This window comes from Jaculus jaculus, chromosome 2 (genome assembly GCF_020740685.1).
Source record: "Jaculus jaculus isolate mJacJac1 chromosome 2, mJacJac1.mat.Y.cur, whole genome shotgun sequence".
NCBI classification, from domain to species: Eukaryota; Metazoa; Chordata; class Mammalia; order Rodentia; family Dipodidae; genus Jaculus; species Jaculus jaculus.
The window spans coordinates 9,595,415-9,622,356 of record NC_059103.1 but is presented as its reverse complement, the minus strand read 5'-3'; the positions used below and the strand labels follow the sequence as shown (position 1 = coordinate 9,622,356).

At 51.0% G+C, this 26,942-nt stretch overlaps 2 protein-coding genes across 2 annotated transcripts; both read right to left on the bottom strand.

The window, feature by feature from the left end:
- Window positions 1-1,970: 1,970 nt before the first annotated feature.
- Pcolce (procollagen C-endopeptidase enhancer) lies at window positions 1,971-8,455 on the bottom strand. The gene is made up of 9 exons (XM_004666210.2): window positions 8,223-8,455; window positions 7,290-7,398; window positions 5,982-6,240; window positions 5,045-5,169; window positions 4,442-4,578; window positions 3,465-3,748; window positions 2,618-2,695; window positions 2,342-2,512; window positions 1,971-2,192 (listed from the first exon to the last, which is right to left on the bottom strand). The coding sequence occupies exons 1-9, from the start codon at window positions 8,324-8,326 to the stop codon at window positions 2,038-2,040; spliced, it is 1,422 nt and encodes a 473-aa protein (XP_004666267.1). The 5' UTR covers window positions 8,327-8,455; the 3' UTR covers window positions 1,971-2,037.
- Window positions 8,456-11,652: 3,197 nt separating this feature from the next.
- Window positions 11,653-26,392, bottom strand: Fbxo24 (F-box protein 24). The gene is made up of 10 exons (XM_045142838.1): window positions 26,252-26,392; window positions 23,304-23,396; window positions 23,016-23,199; window positions 21,708-21,946; window positions 20,804-21,038; window positions 18,346-18,504; window positions 17,764-17,885; window positions 17,378-17,509; window positions 13,026-13,196; window positions 11,653-12,104 (listed from the first exon to the last, which is right to left on the bottom strand). The coding sequence occupies exons 1-10, from the start codon at window positions 26,390-26,392 to the stop codon at window positions 11,742-11,744; spliced, it is 1,839 nt and encodes a 612-aa protein (XP_044998773.1). The 3' UTR covers window positions 11,653-11,741.
- Window positions 26,393-26,942: the final 550 nt, after the last annotated feature.

The following is a 26,942-nucleotide window of genomic DNA, read 5'->3' as shown; positions in this document are numbered from 1 at the left end:
CCAGCTGTTGCTCCACCTTCTTTAAGAAAGGGTCTTTTGGGCTAAGGATATGACTCAGTGGTCCAAGGTACCAGTTCACAAGATTCCCCATTACTCACATAAAGCCAGATGAACAAAGTGGTGCATGCATCTGGAGTTCATTTGTAGTAGCAGAAGGCCCTGGAGCACTCTTCTTCCCTCCCTCCCTCCCTCTCTCTTTCTGCCCCATCTCTTGCTTGAAAATACATAAATAAATCTATTTTTTAGCTGGGCATGATGGCACTTGCCTTTAATTCCAGCACTCGGGAGGCAGAGCTATGAGTATAACCATGAGTTCAAGGCCACCCTGAAACAACATAGTAAATTCCAGGTCAGCCGGAGCTAAAGCGAGACCCTACCTTGAAAAAAAATTAAAAATAAATAAATAAATAAACTTTTTTTTTTTTTTTTTTTTAAGGCAGGGTCTCTTCTCGCAGGCAAAGTGCCAGATTATGAGTCACGTCACACTAGCTGGTTGTGAGCTTGGATTTTCCTGGCTGCACTTCTCAGGGTCACATACATGTTGGAATCACACATGCATGAGCTACTTTGCATCTGGCTTCCCAAGGGTACGGGGGAATTGAGCCCTGGCCAGCAGGCTCTGGAAGCAAGCTCCTTTAACTGCCAACTCATGTCACAAGACCCAGATTCTTAAATTTTTATTCTCAGTATCTGTAGAAACTACTCAGAGGACACTATACTTGTCACACAAGCATGCGGAACTGAGTTTGGATACCTAGAACCCATATAAAAATGCCAGGAGTAGCAGAGTGTGCCTGAAATCACAATGCTGGGGAGGTAGAGACAGGGAAGCCTTTGGACTCACTTGCTAGCTGGTCTAGCTGAATCAGCTCTAAATTCAGCAAGGGACCTGGTTTCAAAAGAATAAGGTGGTAGCCAGGCATGGTGGTTCATGGCCTTTAATTATCCCAGCACTGGGGAAGCTGAGGTAGGAGGATCACTATGAGTTCTAGGCCAGCCTGAGACTACATAGTGAATTCCAGGTCAGCCTGGCCTAGAGGGAGCCCCTACCTCAATAAAATAAAATAAATAAATAACAATAAATAAATAAAAAGGAGGGCTAGATAGAAGGCTTAGTGGTTAAGGCACTTGTCTGCAAAACCTAAGGACCCACATTCGACTCTCCAGATCCCACATAAGGCAGACGCACAAACGTGAGGCAAGCACAAGATTTCACATTCCCACTATGTAGCACAAGTGTCTGGAATGCAATTCCAGTGGCTGAGGCCCTGGCATGCCAATTCTCTCTCTCCCTTGCTCTTTCTCTAAAATTAAAAAAAAATTAATTTTGAAAAAGGATAAAGTGTATGTAGAGTGAGTGAGAAAGACCTCTAACATCAACCTCTTACCTCCATACACACATGCATACATGCATACACATCACACATGCAAGCCCCAAATTTAAAATCCCCCCAAATGGGGCTGGAGAGATGGCTTAGCGGTTAAGCACTTACCTGTGAAGCCTCAGGACCCAGGTTGGAGGCTCAATTCCCTAGGATCCACTTAAGCCAGATGCACAAGAGGGCACATGTGCCTGGAGTTTGTTTGCTGTGGTTGGAGGCCCTGGTGTGCCCATTCTCTCTCTTTCTCTCTGTCTGCCTCTTTCTCTATGTGTTGCTCTCAAATAAATAAGTAAGAATAAAATCCCCCAAATGGGGGAGGGGCTGGAGAGATGGCTTAGCAGTTAAGGTGCTTGCCTGCAAAGCTAAAGGACCTAGGTTCGATTCCCCAGTACCCATGTAAATCAGATGCATAAGATGGTGCGCGCATCTGGAGTTTGTTTGCAGTGGCTGGAGGCCCTGGTGCGCCTATTCTCTATCTGCTTCTCTGTCTCTCCTTCTTTCTCTCAAATAAATAACTAAAAATAAAATACATATTTTTAATCCCCCAAATGGGCACCTAAGCCATAGAAATAAAGATAAAACCCCTTCCTCAGTTAAGAAACATTTATTTGGATAAGAAAAGTAGCCAAGGATCTACAGTTGTGCTGGCCTGATCTCAGGCAGCTGGTGCGGGCTGGGAGGGGCACTTCCTCTTGCTTAAATTGTTGAGGATCTGGTCCTGGTTGGGTCTGTAGAGAACTGTGAAGCTATCTGGAGGAAGGACCGGGCCTCTGTTTGCTTCCACCTGACCCATCAGCAGATATTTGGCTCCTGGGGAAGAAGGAGGGAGGGTAGGATGGAGAACTCACTTTACTGAGACCATGTGAAGGCACCTTGCTCAGAATCTATACCTTCATCACTTTAGTGTGGCTCAGGGACCATCTAACCTCCCCACACACACCATTTTCCATTCCTGTTACCTTTCTTCATGGGGGGCATCTGCCTGCAGGGCACGTAAAACTTCAGGGATGTGTCAGTTGGTGAGGAAGGCAGGTCCAGTCCTCCAGTTTTGTATACACCAGAGAGACTGACCGTGACGGTGAGGCCCTCTCCTGGACCCCGAACCATGGACTTCACTGTTCCAGTCACCACTGCGGAAGGATGTGGGTAGAAGGTGAGCAGCCAGGAGGCGAGGGCGGGGTTGGGGAGGGGACAGAGCAGATGGAAGGGCAGGGGAGGGGCACGGTCATTCTTACCCAGATTACTGGCACAAAAGTTGCTCTGCAGGGTGCCTGTTCTCCGGTATTGCTTTGGGCAAGGGACACTGGGTACATCTAGGAGGGAGATGTTATTTATGATGGGTGGCCTACTGAGCAAATAGGACTGTTTTCCTCATAATGTCTTGCTTATTTATGTATTTATTTGTGTATTTGCAGTCCTGGCTATGGAACTCAGGGCTTTGTGAATGCTAGGCACGCCCTCTACCTCTGAGCCAGGCCCCCAGCCCCTTACTGTGGGGGGGGGGGGGAGTCTAGGCAGGAGCTCTACCACTGAGCCACGCCCCAGCCCCTCACTGGGGGATTCTAGGCAGGGGCTCTACCACTGAGCCACGGTCCCAGCCCCTCACTGGGGGATTCTAGGCAGGAGCTCTACCACTGAGCCACACCCCAGCCCCTCACTGGGGGATTCTAGGCAGGAGCTCTACCACTGAGCCACACCCCAGCCCCTCACTGGGGGATTCTAGGCAGGAGCTCTACCACTGAGCCACGGTCCCAGCCCCTCACTGGGGGATTCTAGGCAGGAGCTCTACCACTGAGCCACACCCCAGCCCCTCACTGGGGGATTCTAGGCAGGAGCTCTACCACTGAGCCACGCCCCAGCCCCTCACCGGGGGATTCTAGATAAATGTCTACCAGTGAGCCAGCCCCATCTTCAACAGCCTTGTTGGTGGGAACTCTTGCATAGCTCCACCCAGCTTTGCTTCCTAGCAGCCAGTTCCAACCATTATCAGGAAGAGGGCACCAGTGAGTGTTGCATGAACAAGTGAACTGAGAAAAGTTTTTGCTTTTTAGTAAACTCCCCCTCCAGCTTTCCCAGACTCACCAAGGTCAACTGGAGTTGCCTGGGTGTCTACAGAGGCCTCTACCTTTTCCACAGGTTGGGGCTTGGCTTTGGCAGGTGGTTTGATTTTGGGCCCAGGTCCCGGCTTAGGGCTAGGGCTGCGGGATGGAGGACTGGGCTTGGTGTCCTCTTTTGGGCTCGGGGCTGCTTCTTTTTCCGTGGTGCCCCGTGGCAGGGTCCTGTAGGTGGCTGAGAAGCCGTCCGCGGTAACACTGAGGTCAGAGACGAACTGGACCAGGAGCTCATTGCCCTCAGAGGAGATGGGGCTGCAGAGAATGGAGGGGCATTGGGGGCGGCACCAAAGCAAGCTCTGATGCTGCTCTTTGACTTCTGCCCCTGGGTCAGTCACCCACACTAGTTTCCTGATATACATGCCTCTGGGTCTGTGAACCCCAAAACAAGCCCCAAAACTTAGCTTCTGTTTTTCTGTGTTTTTAAAAAAATTTTTTTTGAGGTAGGGTCTCACTCTACCCCAGGCTGACTGGAATTCTCTAAGTAGTCTCAGGCTGGCCTCCAACTCACAGCAATCCTCCTACCTCTGCTTCCTGAGTGCTAGGCACACCAGGCCCAACCTTGTCTTTTTATTAATTTATTATTTATGTATGTATTTATTTATGAGAGAGGGGGGCAAACAGAGAGATTGGGCATGCCAGGGCCTCTGGCCACTGCAGAAGAACTCCTGATGCATGCGACACCATGTGCATCTGGCTTACATGGGTTCTGGGGAAATCCAACCTGGGTCTGTAGATTTCACAGGCAAGCGCCTTAACTGCTAGGCCATCTCTCCAGCCCCAAACCTTGTCTTTCTTTCTTTCCTTTCTCCTCTACTGGCTCAGCCCACTGCTTTGACCCTGCCTGGCCAGCTAAGCCCCTCTCCCTCAAACTTCACAGGGCCTTTGCAAGCCCCTGCAAAGATGCAGTTAACCCCTCTGCTGCCAGCCCAGGGCGCGCCCCCTCACCCTGGGGCCTTGTCCCCGCAGAATTTCCCCAGTCTCTTGGAGTCATCGTTCACAGCTCCGTCGAACACGCTGACGGAGTCATAGCGGCAGTAGGTGTCCGGCTCCACGTCGAACTTCCCAAAGGTCAGCGCGATCACCTGGCGGTGGCAGTGGCTACATAACAGGACAGGTGGACCATGCCCAGCACCCTACCCTACCTAGACGGTGGGGGGGGGGATGCTGGCTTCCTGCTGAGTGCGATGGCACCACAATCCCTGTGATCACACACACCCTGCGGGGGAATCTCGTTTCTCAGGGGACGGAGCCCCACCCAAACGGCACAGCACATATGTCATTTCGGCACTGACTATGTACCTCGCTCTCCCAAGTTCGGTCATAGTTGCACAACTAGACTTTATTTTCTCTGCTGCAGACAGCTTTTGTGTCTGCTTTTTGATCCACACCAGGAGAAACTCAGGACTCAGGATACAAAGGATATTCAATAAATCTTTCAAAACTAGCTGCATGCTTTTGGAGGAACACCCCCCCACCCCACCCTGGGGGTCATCTTTCCTCCTTTCCCAGCCCCCCCTGAGGTGGGCAGCCTGGGCAGAGGGGTGATACCTGGTTTGGGGGTGCGATGATGTGCCAAGAACAGCTGATACCCGGTGGATAATCCGATTCTGGCCAGTTGGGTGTGGTCAGGGTTCCCTGTGCCTTCTCCAGCCGCCCCCCACAGAACTGGTGCTCTGGGAAGGGGAGAGAGGGGCGGGGTGGAGGGCAGTGTCCGGGAGACCCTCCGTCAGCTCAAGGAGAGATCTAGACTGGAAGCTGGGCATGCAACCCGGATGTCTGGGTCTCAAGATGAGGGGACAAGAAGGGGGCCGGGTTAGCAGAGAAGGGGTTGGGAGGAGCGGGGGCTCAGGGCTTGCGGGGAGAGGGAGAGGAACAGTTTGAATTGCTCCCTTCTGGCCCCTCCCGGACCCTCGGCCACACCTCGCCTCTTCCCCAAGAAATCCCATCTCCCGGGCCCAGTCTGGCAGAAGTCCCCTTAGCAGGGGGCCTTCCCCTTGGGGGAAGCCCCGGCCTCAAACATTTCCAGAAAGACTTATGCCATCGGGTGGGATGATGGGACCGCAATCGGGAGCCCAGGGCTGGGTGTTAGGGGGCTCCAAGCGGTGGGGGGGAACCTAGTCCCCCCAGCCTGGGGACGCCCCCTTGTGCCCATCAGAGGAGCTCGATTGCAGAGGGGGGCGGGCAGTTACTCACCGTCCCAGTAACCCCAGGCCGCCCATTCCACCCGCGGGTCCATGACCCACTTCCGCCTCGCACCTGGGGGGGGCCCTGGAAGAGGGGTGGGTGGGAGCGGGAAGGGGAGAGAAGATGGGGAGGAGGGACTGAAGGGGCAGTTAGTGAGGGGAAAGGGAGTCATGGTGAGCCTAACTCTTAGGGATCATCTGGATGGTGGTGGCGGTGGAAGGGTATCAAGGTTAGGGCCGGGTGGGGACCTGCGCAGGGGCGGGCCAGGAGAGGGGAAGGCAGGGAGTCCAGGGAGGCTCACCGGTGCCCGAGGTGGCCCTCCCGCTGTACCAGAGCAGGAAGCCTCTTCCTCCGGTTCCCTCATCTGCAGTCATCCTCAAGGTCACCTGGTTGCCAGGGGCAACTACAGGTGCAGGGCGGAACGTCCCACAGAAGCGTCCTAGCCGCTGGCCTGAGGTTCCCGACCCAGCAAAGACCTCCAGAGCATCGTACCGGCAGGAGGGGTGCAGCTCCAGGTCGAAAACTCGGAAGGAGAGGGACACCGTCTGGCCCTCAGGGACCTGACAGTGGGGACATGGGACATCAGGCTGGGCATGGTGGCCCACACCAGCAATCCCAGCACTTTAAGGGGCCTCAAGTTCAAGACCAGCCTGGGCTACATAATGAAACCCTATCTCAACAAAACAAGCTCAGAACCAGGAGTGATGGCACATGCCTGTCATCCCAGGGAGGCTGAGGCAGAAGGGCCTTAAGCTGTCTACTTGGGCAACTTAATGAGACACCCGTATCAAAAATGAAAAGAGTGTGATCGAGATGTTACTCAGTAAAAAATAAAAAGAGTGGGGGTGGATAATGAGGATGTAAGTAAATGGGGACATGCTAAAGCAAGTGTGAGGATCTGAATTTGGATCCCCAGAGTCCCATAAATGCCAGCTGGGTGTAGCAGCCCACCATAATCTCAAGGGTCTGGGAGATGGAGACCGAAGACTGGGGCCAGGTGAGGGAGCCAGCTGGCTAGCTACACTTGCCCGCATTGGCAAAGCTCTGTGGCCAAGTAAGGGTCCCTGTTTTAGTAAATGAATTTGAGAACAATTGAGGGAGTTACCTGGTGTCAATCTCTGGCCTCCATACATAAATGAACATGCATATGAACACACACACACAAATGTACATTACCATACATATTCATGAAAAATAATTTTTTAAAGTTTTTAAGGTAGGGTTTTGCTGTAGCCCAGCCTGTCCTGAAATTCATTATGTACTCTCAGGCTGGCCTGGAACTCATGGTGATCCTCCTACCTCTGCCTCCCAGACTGCTGGGATTAAAGGCGTGCTCTGCCATTCCTGGCTTGGAAAACAAAAGTTTTTTAAAGGGCTGGGGGTGTAACTCAGTGATGGAAATGATGGCGCTCTTGCCTAGCCTAAGGCCTAAGGTTCCATTCCCAGTAGCGCCATGCAGGAATAAATAGGGCTCTGAGCATTTTACTACAGACACCAGTGTCCTCAGGGACCACTGCGAAGGTGATCTCTGCTGGGAAGGATGTCCCTTAGCTGTCAGACCTTTGCCTGAGTGACAGTGAAGGGACAATGAGCACAAGGGCCTTCTCACCGTTATTGTCCAGATGCACTCCTTACTGGGAGGGTAGAGGTTAGGAAAACCCTCACTTGCCACGTAACCCGACTCCCCAGTCACATCCCCTCCACACAGGAACACGGGTCTGGAGGGCAGAGAGAAGGTCAGGCAGATACAGGGAGGACTGAAGAGCTGGGGGTCATGAGGAAGGGAAGCCCCAAGGCCGTGAGGGCGGCGGACCCTGGGGAAGCCTCATTGCATAGGGTTGGGGAGTTGAGTGTCAAAGAGGCCTGAAGAGGGTTGTGAAAAAGTGGGATCCAGCAACGGGGGCCATCCCATCCCTCCAACCCCTAGAGACTCCACCCCCACCCCAACAGGAATTCCCGGAATCCTCCTCAGCCGCCCCCCCCCCCCCTTGCTTTCTCTCTCCCACTTCACCCTGCCTGGCAAGTCAGGGACAGGAGCCGCCTAACTACTTCCAGATGTGGACTAGCCACGAGGCCGTGAGGGGGAGGAGGGGGAGAGATGAGGGGAGCAGAAGCAGTGGCCCTCCAGTTGGACCTAGAGATGGGGTTCCTACCTTGGCACAGCTCCTGATTCCATCTAAGAACCAGTATCTGCCTCTGATTGCTGCTTCCCCCTCCCCCCTTCCCCCACAATGTCTCATTCCTTCTTGGAATTCAGATGTCAGCTACCAGGCAAGTTCAGGGTCTGGGCTGTCCCATCAAGCTCCATGGGGGGCCAGGGGTCTGGATGAAGGGGGTAACTTCGAAGTCCAGAAGAGGAAAAGTGGGGTGAGGATGGAGGCGACACACGGCTGCCTTGGTCAGCAGACAGAGAAGACTTGAGAAGTGCAGAAGGGAGAGATGCGAATTGTTGGGAGAAACTACCAGAAGGGCCTATATGATGAGACCCACAGGCATGGACCCCCTAAGGAGTCAGAGCTCTCTGGAACCATGTGACACCTACCTGGTATAGTTGGGGGTCTGGCCCTGGGCAAGAGGCAGCAGGAGTGGCAGCACCCAAGCTGTAAGGAAGGGCCCCAGGAGAGAGGCTGGGGCAGCAGGCAGCATGGTTGGGGGCAGTGCTGGAGGCAGCAGCTGAGTCCAGCAGCAGCAGCAGCAGCAGCAGCAGCAGCAGCCGCCGGCGGGATAATCAGTGCCAGATGAGGCAGCCCTGGTGTGTGGGCGTGGGGACTGGCGCGGGGCGGGAGGCCGGAAGGCGGGACAGGGAGACAGCTAGGACAGTGGCGAGTCCAGGGGGCCGCTTTCTAGGTTTGGGGCACATATTGACCTCAGGAGAGGGTGGAGCAAGGAGGGCAGGGGGAGAATGATCTGGAATCCTACAGCTCTCTGGTCCTTCTTGGAGACTCGGCCCAATCCGGCCGTCCCCACCCACTGCTTCCTTAGCATCCAGAGAGGTCCTTTCTGGGCCTCTTGGTGAACCCCTGTCCCAGTGCATATTTCTGGGCTTATGTTTACTTTAAAAAAAAAAAAAAAAAGATTTACATGGTGGCACAGGCCTTTAATCCCAGCACTCGGGAGGCAGAGGTAGGAAGATCACTGTGAGTTCAAGACCACACTGAGACTGAATTCCAGATCAGCCTGAGCTAGAGACTGACCCTACCTTGAAAAGAAAAAGAAAAGACAGATAGAATGGGCACACCAGGGTCTCTAGCCACAGCAAACTCCAGATTCATGCGCCACCTTGTGCATCTGGCTTACGTGGTTACTGGGGAATTGAACCTGGGTCCTTAGGCTTCGCAGGCAAGCACCTTTACCGCCAGGTCATCTCTCCAGCCCTATGTTTGCTGTTTTGAGACAAAGGCCTTGCCATATAGCCTAGGCTGGCCTGGAACTTTCCATCCTCCTGTCTCAGCCTTCTAAGTGCTAGGGTTACAGGCCTATGTTTTCATGGCCAAGGCCCACTGCGTCTTCCTGCTGCCTGCCCTCTCACTCGAGGCCAGATTGGGCCAAGGAGAAAAAAATTCTGTTCACTCTTTCTCTTTCAATATTTGAAGATAAAGGGGTTAAGGACGGCATGGACTGTCCCTGTTACTGAGGACAAGCAAGAGAGTAAAAGTGGGCTGGAGAGATGGCTTAGCGGTTAAGCGCTTGCCTGTGAAGCCTGAGGACCCCGGTTCGGGGCTTGATTCCCCAGGACCCACGTTAGCCAGATGCACAAGGGGGCGCACGTGTCTGGAGTTCGTTTGCAGTGGCTGGAGGCCCTGGCATGCCCATTCTCTCTCTCTCTGTCTATTTGCCTCTCTCTCTCTCTCTCTGTCACTCTCAAATAAATAAATAAAAAAGAACAAAAAAAATTTAAAAAAAAAAAGAGTAAAAGTAAGGGAAGGGCAGAGAAGACCAGACCCGGAAGTAACAGGCAGAATAAAAGACACTTTACTGGAATGAGGGCCATGGGAGACATGGGAGAGGATACTTTTATTTTTTTTTTTAATATTCTAGTTTTATTTATTTGACCGAGAAAGAGGGACAGAGAGAGAAAGAGAGAGAATGAATGAATGGGTGTGCCAGGGCCTCTAGCCACTGCAAACAAACTCCAGATGTGTGCAACCTCTTGTGCATCTGGGTAATGTGGGTCCTAGGGAATTGAATCTAGGTCCTTTGGCTTTGTAGGCAAACACCTTAACCACTAAGCCATCCCTCCAGCCTGAGAGGACACTTTCTGGAGTAAAGAAGACTGGGAGACAAACTGAGTATGGTGATGCATACCTGTGACCCCTGCACCATGGAGGGAGAGACAGGAGGACAGAATTTGAGGCTACCCTGGGCTACCTAGTAAGACCCTGTCACAACCAAGATCTGTAGAGGATGCAAACGGGGGAAACAAGCAGTGTGTATTGAATGAGTTATTCCAGAAGGCAGGCTCGGGACTTCCAAACCAAAAAGATCAGGATGAGTGAGGTCTTGGGAGTTTGTAGCATGAACTCCTCTAGGAAGATGCTGACGAGCACTCGTGCAGGGCACTCATAACAGAGTAAAGAATAGCTCCACCAGGGCTGGAGAGATGGCTTAGTGGTTAAGGTGCTTGCCTGCAAAGCTAAAGGACCTTGGTTTGATTCCCCAGGACCCACGTAAGCCAGATGCAAGGGGGTGCATGCGTTTGGAGTTCCTTTGCAGTGGCTGGAAGCCTTGCCATGCCCATTCTCTTTCTCTGTATCTCTCTTCCCCTCTCTCCCTCTCTGCCTCTTTCCTTCTCTCAAATAAATAAATAAAAATAACATATTTTTAGCCAGGCGTGGTGGTGCATACCTTTAATCCCAGCACTTGGGAGGCAGAGGTAGGAGGATCGCCATGAGTTCAAGGCCACCCTGAGACTCCATAGTGAATTCCAGGTCAGCCTGGGCCAGAGTGAGACCCTAACTCGAAAAAAAAATAATAAATTAATTAAATTTAATTAAAAAAATTTTTTTTAAAAAAGAATAGTTCCACCAAAGATCACTCTGGCAAACCGATGAGTTTATTTGGCTCCCTTACAAAGCATGGACAACGGGTTACTTACAGCAGCATGGAGCCCCCCACCAAACAGCTGTAGTATCAAAAGATCTGTTTCCGGGCTGGAGAGATGGCTTAGCGGTTAAGCGCTTGCCTGTGAAGCCTAAGGACCCCGGTTCGAGGCTCGCTTCCCCAGGTCCCACATTAGCCAGATGCACAAGGGGGCGCACGCGTCTGGAGTTCGTTTGCAGGGGCTGGAGGCCCTGGCGCGCCCATTCTCTCTCTATATATCTGTCTTTCTCTCTGTGTCTGTCGCTCTCAAATAAATAAATAAATAATTTTTAAAAAATTTATTAAAAAAAAAAAAAGATCTGTTTCCTGCATGGATGAAGACCTCCCCTGGCTTCATGAGCTTCCTGTCCTTTGATCTTCCATCCTCTGTGACACACACTTTATTTCCCCAGACCATAGGACCTGAGTGTCATTGCATAGAGTTGGCACAGGGGGGCGCCTAAGGTCTCAGGTGAGATTCTGACAACCCTCCCAACATCCTTCTAAAGGGGATCAATCAACAGGCCTACTTCTCAAGGGTCACAGCCGCTTCTGATAAAGATTCTTCTTTTTCCTTGGAGGACAGCGCCACACAATGGAGGACAAGGGAGTGGTCAGCTCGCGGCAAGCCCTGAGCTTGAGCTTCTGGTTCTCTCCCTCCGCAGCCAGGCCAGACGATGCCCCTTGTTTCCCCAGCAGAACGCAGGGTTCCAAACCAAGCCTCCCTCACTTCAGCCTTTTATTCTATTTCTCCATCAAATCTCTTGTCCATGATAGGTTGGAGGACCCCTCCTGGGCAGCCCCCTCCAACATTTTACAAAAGCGTTCCCTGCCCTACCCTGCCATGTCTGGCATTTCCCCCCACCCCTGTGACCCCACCCCACATGCACACACAGTGTTTCTGGCCACCATTCCCTCGTCTCCCTAGCCCTTGGCCCCGGGCCAGACTCCCTCCAGCAGTAAAGGCTAGGAGAGGGTGGGGTCAGCTCTCAGGGTTGGAGGGGCCTGGGCCACTCCCTCCAGCAGCCCTCTGCAACATGTCCAGGGCTTCCCAGAAGAAGTCCCTCTGTGCTGCCATCAAGGGCATCCAGCCCACGATCTCCTTCATCTTTGCCATGCGGTCCTGCAACGTGGGGCAGCTGTGGATCAGGCTGAGATACTCCTCACAGGCCTGGGCTGTCTCCCCAGGGTCCTGGGGAGCTTCCACTCCCTGGCTGGGCTCGGGACTTCCTGACACCCTGCTGGCGGGCAAGTCCCGGTATGCAGGGCACTGTTCGATATCGTGGCTGGACAGCATGTAGAGGCACTCTCGCGTGGAGCAGAGGGAGCAGGCACATGAGGGGACCTTGGGGGAGAGGAGGAGTGTGGTTGAGGAAGGCTTAACGGGGCAGGGGCTCCCTGAAGCTGGCTCATCCTGAAGCTGTGCAGATCAGACAGGCCCTGAACCGGCAAGGGAGCTACAGCTGGCTCTAGCCGTGCCAGGACTATGTGAGGTCAGACAAGGCCAGCGAAGTCCGCTAAGGGAGACAGCCAAGAGCTGTGTGCGTGGCAGGAACGGGAGATGGCACGGGGAAATGGGACCGCACTGCCAGGTCCCTCTGCTGGAGTCCCTGTTCTAAACTGGGTGTGGCCAGGCAAGCTAGTCTAGGGGATCTAGAGTTTAAGGCCCGCCTGCACTACATAGTGTGATTTTTGTTGTTTTTGTTTTCCGAGGTAGGGTCTCGCTCTAGCCTAGCTGATCTGGAATTCACTATGGAGTCTCAGGGTGGCCTTGAACTCACAGTGATCCTCCTACCTCTGCCTCCCGAGGGCTGGGCCACCACTCCCACTTTGGTTTAAGACTTTTTTTTTTTTTCCGAGGTAGGGTCTCACTCTGGCCCAGGCTGACCTGGAATTAACTATGTAGTCTCAGGGTGGCCTTGAACTCATGGCGATCCTCCTACCTCTGCCTCCCGAGTGCTGGGATCAAAGACGTGCGCCACCACGCCTGGCAAGACTATTTTTTTTAAAAAAGAAGGGGGCTGGGCGTGGTGCCACATGCCTTTAATCCCAGCATTCAGAAAGAAGAGGTAGGAGGATCACCAGGAGTTCGAGGCCACCCTGACACTACATCGTGAAATCCAGGCCAGCCTGGTCTAGAGGGAGACCTTACCTGGGGTGTGGGGGAAAGGGGAGGGAGGGAAGTCCCAGCTGTGGTCACATGGGGCTACCTGGTCCCATTGCTCTTGGCCTCCCTGGATGCTCACCTGTCTGACCTTGCTCTCACCTTGATGTGGAGCTTGACAAAGGAGGCACTCCCCTTAGGCCAGCCAGGGAGGCGGCCTCCAGCCCCGCAGCCACAGCCCAGCAGCTCCTTGCTGAAATCTGAGTTCTGGCTCAGCACTAGAGAATGGTTGAGGCCACACCACAAGGCAATGGGACGCTGCAGATAATGTACCTGAAAGCAAACACATACACAGGGACCTTGAGGTGGGAATTCTACGGGACTGGAGAATCTAGATCAGAGAAGGCTGACTTGAAGGCTTGGGGCAGAAGACGAACTAAGGTGGGAAGATGGGAGTCTGCCCTTAGTTGTTGGTTCCTTTCCTTCCTTCTTTCCTTCCTTCCTTTCCTTTTTTTTTTTTTTTTTTGTAGCTCTCAATGGGTCTGGCCACATGCAGTCTGGCACTGTGTCTGTGCGACCTTGCCTGGCTTACACAGTGATGGGATCAAGCCCAGAGCTTGGTGCAAGCGGGCGAGCACTCTACTAGCTGAGTTGAGCCCCCAGCCCCTCCTGCTGTCTCCTACCTTCCTCTTTGAAGCAGCGGAATTGTCTGTGTGTCCAGTCAGTCTGAGGTTGGCCACATTCTTGTTTCTTACAACAGCCAGTCTCTGAACCTGTGATCAAGCCTAGCTCCCTACGGACAGGCTCTCCCAAAAGGCATCTGCGGCCTCCAGGGACTAAATCCCAGCCCTGTCTTGTATACTCTTTCTCTTGAGAGATGACAGGCGCTTTAATTCCCCAAGGTGCAGGTAAGTAATTTATGGTCATTAAAGGAAAATTACAGAGCCAGGTATGGTGGTGAGTGCCTGCAACCCCAGTACTTGAACGGCAGAGGAGGAGGGCTGTAAATTCCAATCCAGCATAGTCTCTACACAGTGCGTACCGGGCCAACTGGCCAGGACTGCACAGTGAGATCCTGTCTCAAAAATTTAAAAAAAGGGAAATTACAAAATACTAGGAAATAGCAATTTAAATATCAGTCAGGCATGGTGAGGCAGGAGAATCACAGTGAGATCCAGGCCAGCCTAATGAAAGCCTGCATCAATAAAATAAACAGGCTGGACACGGTGGCGCACGCCTTTAATCCCAGCACTAGGGAGGCAGAGGTAGGAGGATTGCCATGAGTTGGAGGCCACTCTGAGACTACATAGTGAATTCCAGGTCAGCCTGGGCCAGAGTGAGGCCCTACCTCGAAAAACAAAACAACAACACAGGGGGCTGGAGAGATGTCTTAGTGGTTAAGGTGCTTGCCTGAGAAGTCTAAGTACCCAGGTTTAATTCTCCAGATCCCACATAAGCCAGATGTACATGGTGGCACCTGTCTGGAGTTCATTTGTAGTGGTTAGAGGCCCTGGCAGGCCCATTCTCTATCTCTATTAAATAAAAATAATAAATAAATAGAGCTGGAGAGATGGCTCAGTGGTTTAATGCTTTGCCTGCAAAGCCTAATGACTAGTGTTTGATTCCCCAGTACCCACATAAATCCAGATGCACAAAGTGGTGTATGCACCTGGAGTTTGTTTGTAGCTGCTGGAGGCCCTGGTGCACTCATTCTCTCTTTGCTTGAAAATAAAACAAACAAATAAATAAATAAAAATTAGGGTTGAGAAAAAAAGAATAAACAAAAAAAAAAATTAGGGCTGGAAGGATGGCTCATCAGTTAAGGCTCTTGCCTGCTAAGTATTATGACCTGAGTTCAATTCCCCAATACCCACATAGAGCCAGATGCACAAGGTAGTTTATCTGGAGTTTTTTCTTTTTTTTTTTTGCAGTGGTTAAATGCTACGGCATGCCCGTTCTCTCTCACTCTTTGCAAATAAATAAATAAAAAGTTGTGTATCTTTAAACAAAAATGGGCATGGTGGCGCACACCTTTAATCCCAGCACTGGGGAGGCAGAGGTAGGAGATGGCAGTTAGTTCAAGGCCACCCTGAGACTACAGAGTGAATTCCAGGTCACCCTGAGCTAGAGTGAGACCCTACGTTGAACCCCCCCCTCAAAAAATAATAAATAAAAAATATAAAATATATTAAAAAATAAATGAGATTATACTATGTGGTATTTCATAAAGTTTTTATTTTTGAACCTAAAAATAGGACATGACCATCATTCTGGATCAGTAATGTGTTCCTCCCTTGTCACACCGTCACCATTAACTAACCACCTTCCCATGCAAACCTGTCCCCATGGCTTCTTGGATATGGCACTGGAGGGGTTCCATCTTGTCCCCTGTTCCCAGCTGCCCAAGGGCATCTCATCTCATCTCATCCCCTGTAACAGTGATGGCCAGTAACCAGGTTTGTCTCTTGTCTCAGTGTTTGTTGTTTTGACTTTGTTCTATCTTGGAATCTAGTTGTCAGCTAGACATTCCAAGTTAGTCCTTTACTCTCACTGCCAAAAGGCCCAATTCACACTTTCTTCCTCCTCAAACCAGTAATTACTTTTGAGGGACTGTTCATTTTCTCCCAAGCCATCTCCTGTTATGTCCCCTCCTATGCATTCTCACTGCCACATGTCACCCAGGCCTTTGTCTCAGTTGCTGTCCACTTGCTGCCAGCAAGCCACTCAGCCTCCTGGACGCTATGACCAGCTGACCTGCTTCACACTCATAGTGGCTGCCATCTGTCCCAGAACCTGCAAAGTCTGCAATGTCTCTTGCCCAAATTGACATCACTTTATGCATGTGCCTGCAGACACCATATCTCAGTGATTCCTGATGTGTCCTTCTCCTCCTCTTTTTATTTTTCCAAGGCAGGGTCTTGCTCTAACCCAGGCTGACCTGGAATTCACTCTGTAGTCTCAGAGTGGCCTTGAACTCTCAGCAGTCCTCCTACCTCTGCCTCCCGAGTGCTGGAAATGAAAGGTGTGCACCACTATGCCCGGCTCTTTTTTTTTTTTTTTTTCATTTTTGAGACGGGGTGTCATATAGCCCAAGATGGCACTGAATTCCTAATCCTCCTGCCTGTACCTCCCCAAGTGCTGGGATTACAGGTATGTACCACCATGCTTAGTTTATGCAGTACTGGGGATGGAAACCTAGATTTCATAGATACTAGGCAAGCACTCTATCAATTGAATGACATCCCTAGCCTTCTTTATTTTCCATCTCTACTTCCTTCCTTCCTTTCTCCTTCCTTTGCTTCTTTCCTTCCTTCTCCTTGTTCAAGGTACTGGGTTATTGGAGATTGAATTTATGGTGTCATACGTGCTAGGCAAGCACTCTACCAATTTCAAGTGAGCTACTTCCCCAGATCTATCTATACTTCCTTCCTTCTTTCCTTTTTTTTTTTTATTGAGGTAGGGTCTCTAGCCCAGGTTGACCTGGAATTCACCATGTAGTCTCAGAGTAGCCTCAAACTCACAGTTATCCACCTACCTCTGCCTCCCAAGTGCTGGTATTAAAGGCATGTGACACCATGCCCGGCTTCCTTCCTTCTTTCCTTTTCTTAGTTTTTAAAAAAATATTTTATTAATTTATTTATTTGAGAGAGAGACAGATAGAGAGAAAGAGAGAATGGGCACGCCAGGGCCTCCAGTCACTGCAAAATGGACTCCGGATGCATGTGCCCCCTTGTGCATCTGGCTTATGTGGGTCCTGGGAAATCAAACCAGGGTCCTTTGGCTTTGCAGGCAAGTGCCTTAACCGTTAAGCCATCTCTCCAGCCCCTTCCTTTCTTTTCTCTACTTCCTTCCCCCTCTCTCCCCCCTTCCTTCCATCCAACCACCTACCCATCCATCTCCCTCTTCTTCCTCTCCTCCTCCTTGGGTCAGCATTGTCCTAGGAATACAGCAGCTGCATCCCTGTCCCTGTCTTCAGTGCAGGGAACACCTTTCCCCATCCCCACCCATTTTGCCATTTCTAGGATTTGAAATATCCACATCACCTACCCTGTCATTAAATTCCTATTGTCGGGCTGGAGAGATGGCTTAGCGGTTAAGCACTTGCCTGTGAAGCCTAAGGACCCCGGTTCGAGGCTCGGTTCCCCAGGTCCCACGTTAGCCAGATGCACAAGGGGGCGCACGCATCTGGAGTTCGCTTGCAGTGGCCGGAAGCCCTGGCATGCCCATTCTCTCTCTCTCTCCCTCTATCTGTCTTTCGCTCTGTGTCTGTCACTCTCAAATAAATAAACAAAGAATGGACAAAGAATATTAAAAAGAAAATTCCTATTGTCCATATGACATGTAGAACAGCATGCTGCTGAGCCTGGGGACGACCATGCACGTGTACCACGGGCACTACATAAACACTGGTTAAGCTTTTCTTGGGGAGGAGAAAGTGGTCTCTATGGAACGTGGTTAAGTGTATAAATGCAGGGGTTAGGCACTGTACAAGAGTTGCTGGGAAACAATCTTACCTGTGTAGGTTCCCCTCGGTCCATCTTGTCCCCTGTTCCCAGCTGCCCATATCTGTTATTTCCCTGCATAAAGATTCGGCCAAATTCATCCACCAGGCCAAGGTGATTATAGCCAAGAGCGCAGAATAGGACCTAGGGAGTTTAAGAAAGAGGGCAGCGGGGCACTCCGTTCTTACCAAAGGACCTCTGAGCTCTAGGACCTCCTCACTGCTAACTGCTGTTACCCTAACCACCCTCTAGCCTTGCCTTCCACATACTCCTCCCCCTGGGCCCCGTGTCCTTATACGTCCATCATTTGATTCCTGACCCTGTTTCTGACCCCAGTACCTTCCAGTCCCAAAAGCCCTACCCTGATTCTCTGATTCCCTCACCACCCAGAATCCTACCTTGGCAGGCAGTGACAGAGCAAGCGGCATCTGCTGGTCCAGGGGGTCAAAGGCTTGAAGGGTCCCAAAGAGATCACGATACACCCCTGGGGTATGCACCTCAAAATACACTCCCCCTTGGTCTGGGGGGATGGTTTGGAAGCCCTTAGCTCAGCAGCTTTGGGCACCCACTTCCTAGGGATAAGGCTCCACTTGGGATGATGAGAGCTACAAGATCCCAGGGAGGGCTGGAGAGATGGTTTAGTGGTTAAGGCACTTGCCTGTGAAGCCAAAGGATCTAGGGTGGATACTCCAGGACCCACATAAGCCAGATGCACAAGGTGGTGCATGCGTCTGCAGTTTGTTTGCAGTGGCTGTAAGCCCTTGTGCGCCCATTCTCTCCTCGCCCCCATCTGCCTCTCTCAAACAAATAAATTAAAAAAAAAAAAAAAAAAAAAGAGATCCCAGGGAGCCTCACATCCATGAACATTGCGTCAGCTCTGATAATGGGGAACCTAACCACATCGTTTCCCTGAGACGCCCTAATGGGAGTTAGTATATGAAGGATTGCTCAAGCCTGGGATCTTGAAGGGGGTATCTTACCCGTGATATAAAGGGTACTACTCTGATTGGAAGCCATGCACGTGACACGCAGGTGAGGCAGGCAACGAGACACCTTCCTGAGGGCCAGCTGAACTGTGTAGGAGCGTGGCTGGTCCAGCTGGGTCTCATTCACTACCAGTGAGTAGATCTTTCCTTCCTCTGGGGGATAAGGGGAGACATACAATTATGTCGGGGAGAAGACTTACCATAACAAGTTTTAATTCCCAAGGGGACTCTCTAAGCCACAAGGGATGACACATTTACTGCCTGCTCTACAGGGAAGCTGGAAGAAAAAGGTACAAGTGGACTGGAGAAATGGCTTAGCAGTTACAGCACTTGACTGTGAAGCCTAAGGACCTGGGTTCGATTCCTCAGGACCCACGTAAGCCAGATGTACAAGGAGGCACATGTGTCTGGAGTTTGTATGCAGTGGCTAGAAGCCCTGGTGTGCCCATTCTCTCTATCTGTCACTTTCTCTCTCATAAATAAATATTTTTTAAAAAAGAAAATGGCAGAGCGTGGCCTGAAATAAATCAGGTAGCACTTCAGTAGGAGAGGCAATGGAGAGAAAGTCTACCATTTACTCAGGTTGTGATGGCACACACCTTTAGTCTCAGCACTCGGGAGGCTGAGGTAGGAGGATCGCCATGAGTTCAAGGCCAGCCTGGGGATATAGGGTAAATTCCAGGCCACTCTTGAATAGAGTGAGACCTTGCCTTGAGAAAGAGAGGGAGAGAGAGAAAGCCTAACGTTCACATGTTGTAGACTCTGGATTTGAGAGTTGAGAAGAAGGAAGTCTGAAGATTTAGGTTCCTGGCTGGTATTCAGAGATTCACAAGGTCTCGGCCTTGAGGAATTTATGGTCAAGTATAGAGGACCCTGGGAATGTGGAGGGCATTTGGGGTCTAAAGTGTGGTACATGGCATGGAGGTTGGATCAGAATTTTGAAAATCATTTTTGGATATGATGGCATATGCCTTTAATCCCAGCCCTTGGGAAGCAGAGGTAGGAGGATCGCCATGAGTCTGAGGCCACCCTGAGACTACATAGTGAATTCCAGGTCAGACTGAGCTACAGTGAGACCCTACTTAAAAAAACAAACAAAAAATAATAAGGCATTCAGGGCTAGAGAGATGGCTTAGTGGTTAAGGCACTTGCCTGCAAAGCCAAAGGACCCAGGTTTGATTCCCTAGAACCCAAGTAAGCCAGAGGCACAAGGTGGCGCATGACATTGCAGTGGCTGGAGGCCCTGGTGTGACCATTCTGTCTATCTGCCTCTCTCTCTCTCAAATAAATAAAAATAAAAAATAAATTAGGCATTCACTCCAGCAGTACTTTCCCAACTATTTGGGCATACATATGCATGTATGGGCGCATGCATGGGTGTACATGTGTGGAGGTTAGAGGATGACCTGAGGTGTCATTCCTCAGGCACCACCCACCTTTTGTGAGATGGTGTCTCTCACTGGCCTGGACTTGACAATTAGGCTAAACTGACTAGCCATGGAGCCCTGTCTCAGCTTCCCAGTGTGGGAATTACTAACATATTTTCCACCATATCAGACTTTTTTTTTTTTTTTTCCTGAGGCAGGGTCTCACACTAGTCTAGGCTGACCTGGAATTCACTATGTAGTCTCAGGGTGGTCTCGAACTCATGGTGATCCTCCTACCTCTGCCTCCTGAGTGCTGGGATTAAAGGCATGTGCCACCACGCCCGGCTTTTTTAATTTTTAACACTGGGTCTCACTGTAGCCCAGGATGACCTGGAACTCACCTCTGTAGCCCAGGTTGGCCTTTAGCTCACAATGATTCTTCCTCAACCTCCCAAAAATGCTGGGATTAAAGGTGTGAGCCACCAAGACTAGCAAAGCTTCTTTCTTTCTTTTCTTTTTTCAAGGTAGGGTCTCACTCTAGCCCAAGATGACCTAGAATTCACTGTGTAGTCTCAGGATCCTCCTACCTCTGCCTCCTGAGTGCTGGGAAAAAGGCACGCACTACCACGCCCCACTTTCTCTCTCTTTTTGGTTTTTCGAGGTAGGGTCTCACTCTAGCCCAGGCTGACCTGGAATTTGCTATGTAGTCTCAGGCTGTCCTCGACCTCACAGCGATCCTCCTACGTCTGCCTCCCGTGTGCTGGGATTAAAGGCGTGCGCCACCATGCCCTGCTCTCTGTCTCTCTGTCTCTCTCTCTTAACGAGGGTTCTGGGTATTGAACTCAGATCCTTATGCTTGTGAGGCAAGCTTTTTTACCTAGTGACCTGTCTTACCAGCCCTCCAAACTACTTTTTGGCAGCAGAGATCTTTATCCATCTGAAATATGATGTAAAATTCTAGACTAGGAGACAGTGTGAAGCAGGTGGCAGGCAGAAGATTGTCTGGCAGACCTCTCTCTCCCCCAGCAACAGGTCCTAGAGAATCTGCTAGGAACCTTTGCAAGCCATTTTATTTGAGGTCACACCTGTGAGAAGCAGTAGAGCCCGCTGGGTCTCTTGGCCGACGAGCACAATCTGCTTGAAGCTCATGGAGTGGTGAAACGTCATCTTGAAGACCCGCTGCCCGCTGGATTGAAGATAGACCTCCACACAGTCGCAAGGCCGGCTGCCAGTTGTACCCACCACTGCGGGCGGCTCCCGAGTGGCCAGGACATAGAGGTATTTCCGGTAAACTGTGTCACTTCTTGGGTCAGAGGCAAACTGTGGAGAAAGGGAAAGCTGTCTGGGAGCTAGGACCTCAAAATGGGATGAGTCTGGAACAAGTGGATCCTGGAATGGGAGAGGAGATTCTTGGGTCCAAGGTTAAGAAGCAAAAGGCCGGCATGGTGGCGTACACCTTTAATCCCAGCACTCACTTGACAGGCAGACATAGAAGGATTACTGTGAGTTCACGGCCAGCCTGAGACTACATAGTGAATTCCAGGTCAACCTGGGCTCAAGCGGGACACTAACTCAAAACAAAAACAATACAACAACAAAAAAAGACAGGTTGGAGAGATGACTTAGCCTTTAAGGTGCTTGCCTGGGAAGCCCAAGGACCCAGGTTCCCCAGGACCCATGTAAGCTACATGCACAAGGTGGTTCATGCATCTGGAGTTCCTTTGCACTGGCTATCGGCCCTGGTGCACCCATTCTCTGTCTCTTTCAAATAAATAAATAAAATTTTAATAAAAGAAGACTTGGTAATGTTAATCAGTGGTAGGGTACTTGCCTAGCATGTGTGAGGCCCTGGGTTCAATTCCCAGCATGCCTCCCCCCCAAAAAAAGGATTTGCTTTCAGGTTCCATATGAGAGGACAGGTGTTCTGGCACCCTTCCTAAGGGAGAGAGACCACAGGGCTGGTGGGGGCCCTACAGGAAGGCTACTCACATCTTTGGCACCACGACACAATACAACATAGCGGCAAGCCCGCTTCCACTGGATCTGGCCGAGGGTAGAGGAGACCAGGGCATTTTTAAGGAAGAACAGGGTCCCCACATAGTCGAGAATGAACACGTGGTCCTTCGTGGGTAGGAAGCGGCGGTAACCATGGGCTAGCATGGGGGCCACGCTCTTGTTGAGACATCGCCGGCGGCCTCCAAATGCCTGGAAATACAGGCCCTTTGTATCTGGAGAGTGGAAGGAGATGGAAGGTTCACGGGTGGGGTTGACATTGAGGAGAAAGGGCAAGGGTCAGAGCTTGGGGCTAGTTTGATTTTTTTTTTTCAGACAACCTTGGTATTTATTTTTCCTCCATCTTTAGGACTTGGGGATCAGACCTCTTTCTTGGGGGGACATGGAAAGTTTGCCCACATGTGTCCCCCCTCTCAGCCCAGGGCCTGACATGTGACACACATGTCCATAAGAATTCATAGAGGAGACAGAGAAAGGAATGACAGAGAAAGGTCAGTAACATTCACTCAGTCCCCCCCTTGTGGATCAGTTTTCTTCCTTAAGCTCTCTATGTGTGTGAAAGAACTGCATAGGGGTTCTCTGGAGTAGAAGGGTTTGACATATAGTTCTCAAACGAGGAATGATTTTATTTCTCAGGGGACATTGGTTGTCACTAGGGAAGGAGCTACTGCCATCTAGTAGACTTCAATTTACAGGACAAAACTTTTGTCTCATTTGAAAGGTCAAAAAGTGACAAAGTTCATGAACCCTGGTTTAAATAAGGGGGGAAACTTCTGGTGTGGAGAGTGAGGTACCTCTAGCGGAAGTAAGATCTAAGAGTTTGTAGGGGCTGGGGAGATGGCTTAGCATTTAAGGCACTTGCCTGCCAAACCTAAGGACCCAGGTCTGACTCCCCAGAACCCATGTAAGCCAGCCACACAAGGTGGTGCATGTGCACAGGATCATGCATGCACACAAGGTGGCACGTGTCTGGAGTTTAATTGCAGTGGCTAGAGGCCCTGGCACACCAATCCTCTCTCATACAAAAAAGTAATAAATAAAATAAGATAAACGACGTTGTATATGGAAGGAGACTTGGCTGGAATGAGAATGGGGTCTGTGAATGGGATGTGTGTCAAGAGTTAGGCCAAGCCTTGGAGGAAGTAAGGACTCAGTGGTATATGTTTATGCCTAACAAGTTTCTTCCAGAGAAAAAGTTGGCAGGGTTACAGAGGTCATCAGACAACTCTACAGAGGAATTCCTAGAATAAGGAAGGACAGAGGCAAGGAAAGGGGAAAGTGTACAGTTAAGAATGGCAGCTCTTTTCCAGGGCCGGGCCCCAGAACCCTGGTCTCTGAGTCGTGGACTGAGCCTGCGGCAGATGCGTCTCCACACGCCCTCAGCGTCACACACTTCGTGGAAGTAGTGGCAGGTCTGGCCTAGGGCGACTACATCTCTCACTGGGAGGAACGAAATGATGTGTTCCACCTGAGGCAGCAGGAAAGAAGTAAAGGGGGTTGTTATCAATAGCCCCTTAGTGGTCTGACCCTCCAGCCCTTCCTTCTCAGTTTTGCCCAGTCCCCCAGACTTACCAGCTCTGGGGGAAACAACTGAACAGAAATAGGGTTCCCTCTTTCCTTTTTACTCCCAGGCTCTAGGCCACAAGAAGGGCAGCTTCGCTTCACCTACCAGAGGAGGAAAACAGGTTTCTCTGAGGGTTCACCTGTCTTTCACGAACTTCTCCTGTCTTGGGGCTTAACTGACCCCAGCTCTGAGCTGTTGAGTTCTCCCATCAACTCTCCAGGACCTTGGGCCATCCCTCCCTGTCTGCCTTATTCCTTGGCATTTTAACAAAACCCATGCCCAGATCTCTTGTTGCCATTAACTCCCCTACCCTTCCTCTGCCTCGCCACCCCCTCACCCTGAACCCCTCCCGTCTGCACAGCCTGGCCAGTTTTTGTAGCTTCTGTTTCTGGCTTCTCCTCACCATCCTGACTGTCCCCTCCCTGCTCCTGCCCTCATCTTTCCAGGTCCCTTGGCTCCCCAGGCCCCAGGCCCCTGTCCCCACTGCCTTTCCCACACCATGTCCCCTATCTGGGCTTGAGGGTCTTCTGGGGCCCCTCTACCTTGCAGGCCCCTCCCCCATGGAGTCTAAGGGAAACAAACCTTTTCTGTGACCTCACTGTTCAGCAACTGTGACCTAGTCTCCTTCACCTTGCCCCAGAGCTGGCTTCTGGATCCTAGCTCAGTTCTAGTCACCATGAGATATGCTTTGTACTGGAGAAATGAAATGTCACCTGCTAATGGATGAGTGAGCCGTTGACTTTCAGAAAGTAGATTTTCCCATATGAGGTTTTATTTTGTTTTGTTTTTAGCATAAATTCTATAGAGAAACACTCGTGAATGCTTCACATTTGAGATGACCTCCAGGGTTTTGTGGTTCAAGAGTATAAAGTCAGGGTTGGAGAGATGGATTAGCGGTTAAGGCACCTGCCTGCGAAACCTAAGGACCCATGCTCAACTCTCCAGATTCCACGTAAGCCGGACACATAAAGGGTGAGGCAAGCGCAAGGTGGCACATGCCCACTAGGTGGCGCAAGTGTCTGCAGTTCAATTACAGTGGCTGAGGCCCTGGCGTGCCAATTCTCTATCTCTCTATATAAAATAAAAAAACATTATAAAGTCAGGGAAGTATAAACCAGTTTGACAGACAAGGGGAAAGGGGCCTTGCTCTGACCTCTTAGCTCACAAAGTCGTGTTCCAGATGAACGTGGGAGCTGAGCACAAACTCTACAGTCTCATGAGAACACATCAAGGAGGCTGGGGATGTACGTTGCTCAGTCGGCAGAGGGCTTACCTAGTGTGCACGAAGCCCTGGGTTTGATCCCCAGCACCACATAAAACTGGGCACACACCTGTGATCTCTGTACTTGGGAGGGGGGAGGCAGGAGGATTGGAAGTTCAAGGTTATCTTCAGCTACACAGCTAGTCTGAAGCCAGCATGGGCTACATGAGACTATCTCAAAAAAGCAAAACAAAAGCCAGGAGAAGTGGTGCCTTTAATCCCAGCACTCGGGAGGCAGAGGTAGGAGGATCGCAGTGAGTTCGAGGCCACCCTGAGACTTCAGTGAATTCCAGGTCAGGTTGAGCTAGTGGTGAGATCCTACATCAAAAAAACAAAACAAAAAAAACCCACTTCACATATGTCCAAAATCATATTGCTTTCCTAGGGGGACTCACACACACACACACACACACACACACACACCCTCACAGACATCATGCAAACAGAAAAACAAGGAATTTGCTCTGGAAGTTTAGGGCATTTTTCAGAGCATAGGCTCTTAAGTTTTTCCTCTGGAGAATTAATTTATCAGAACAGCAGATGAGACTGTCTGACAGGTAGGGGCAGTTCTACATCAGTAAATCCAAGAATATCTGGTTTCCCCAGAGAATCAAAACAATTCAATCATGTTAGCAAACTACCCAGAATTACATATCCATTCACTAGCCAGCCCACTTACTCCAACTCCCTAGCCAATGGTAACTAGGAGAGGAGGTGTAGCTCATGGGTAGAATGTGTTGAGAATGCACATGGCCCTGAGTTCTGTCTCATCTCCACAAAACAAACAACAATAAAACCCTCACAGAAACCTTTGTTTATGGTAACTAGCAAACGGCATATTTGGAAGTGTATGAAGGAATAATTTAATAAATGTTTAAGCATATCAGCATCCCAAGTACAAACTCAGATAAATGGTGGTTGGACCACTATCAGTATAGGAAGTGGGCTCTTAAGTGTCTTTTGGAAACTGGGAGTGGTGGTACATGCCTTTAGTCCCAGCACTCAAGAGGCAGAGGTAGGAGGATCACCATGAGTTCAAGGCCACCCTGAGACTACACAGTGAATTCCAGGTCAGCCTGGACTACAGTGAGACCCTACCTCAGAAAGAAAAAAAAAAGAGTATTGATACAAAGGAGGGGGCAGAAAGATTGTAAGAGCCACTGGATAGGAGAAATATCCTGTGACGTTTCCACCCACCAGACTGACTGAAGCCTTCATGACCCCACACTAGACACCAATAACCCCACTGAGGAGGGTCTTTAGCTTCTAAAATAGATATATATTGCTGTCAAGTAAAAGGGGAGGGGGCTAGAAAGAAATCAGATGCACAAGTTGGTGCAAGCCTTTAATCCCAGCACTCGGGAGGCAGGCAGAGGGAAAGGGAATCGCTGTGAGTTCGAGGCCAGCCTGAGACTACATAGTGAATTCCAGGTTAGCCTGGGCTAGAGACCCTACCTCGAAATCCCATCCCCCTCAAAAAATAAATAAATAAAGACATAGGGAAAGGCCTCCGCATGGAGGATTTGAGCTGTCAGGATGGATCGTGACATCTTGTCATCATCAGCCACTCTGTGCCTCAGTTTCCTCATTCGTAAGACGAAGACCTTGCTCTAGTCTAGACCACGAGGTCCTCCTTAGTTTCCAAAGTGCTCCGTATGGTCATCATAATTTCCGTCTTGGGGCACTCTGACAGGCCCGACAGTTCCCTTCCAGAAGCTGGAAGCCGCCGCGCGCTCGCGGGGCCCGGGGGGAGTGGCGGGCCGGTCCCGAGGCCCGCGCAGGGACTCCGCGGGTGAAGCCGGAAGTGGCCCTCGCGCTCTCTTCAGCAGCGACCATCGCCTGCGCGCTGGACTCGGGGTTCCCCCCTGATCTTTCTCGCGCCCTGGACGCTGGCTAGCTCCCCTAACTCGCCCAGCCCTCACATCAGCCTTGCACTCATGAACGCTGCCGAAGGGCGCAGCGCGTTCTCTACCTGAATCTCAAAAGTTCTAAGCTCACCCGCCTCCTTCTCAGCGACGCGCCCGCCTTCTCGCCCATGCTATTGGTCCGTAGAGCCGTCGCTCAGAGGAGAGGCCGGGCACAGGTTTCTTTTGGAGGCTCTGATTGGCTTACTTGAAAGCCACTCGCCTTGTGTCTGGATTACGATTGGCCGTTGTTGAAAGACATTCGGACGCCTCGGGCTTGCGGTCTCTTGGTCTCTATCCCCAGTTGAGGGCCGGTATCCCCGCCTTCTGGTTGAACCTGATTGGCTCCACCTCCAACCCTAAACATTGTGATTGGATGAGGCTGCAAGGGGCGTGCCCGTCAGGGAGCGCAGGCCGTTGGCGAGCGTTCCATTCTTCCCCCCTCCCGTCCCTCGCTGGGCTCTGGAGTTCAGAGGCTCCAC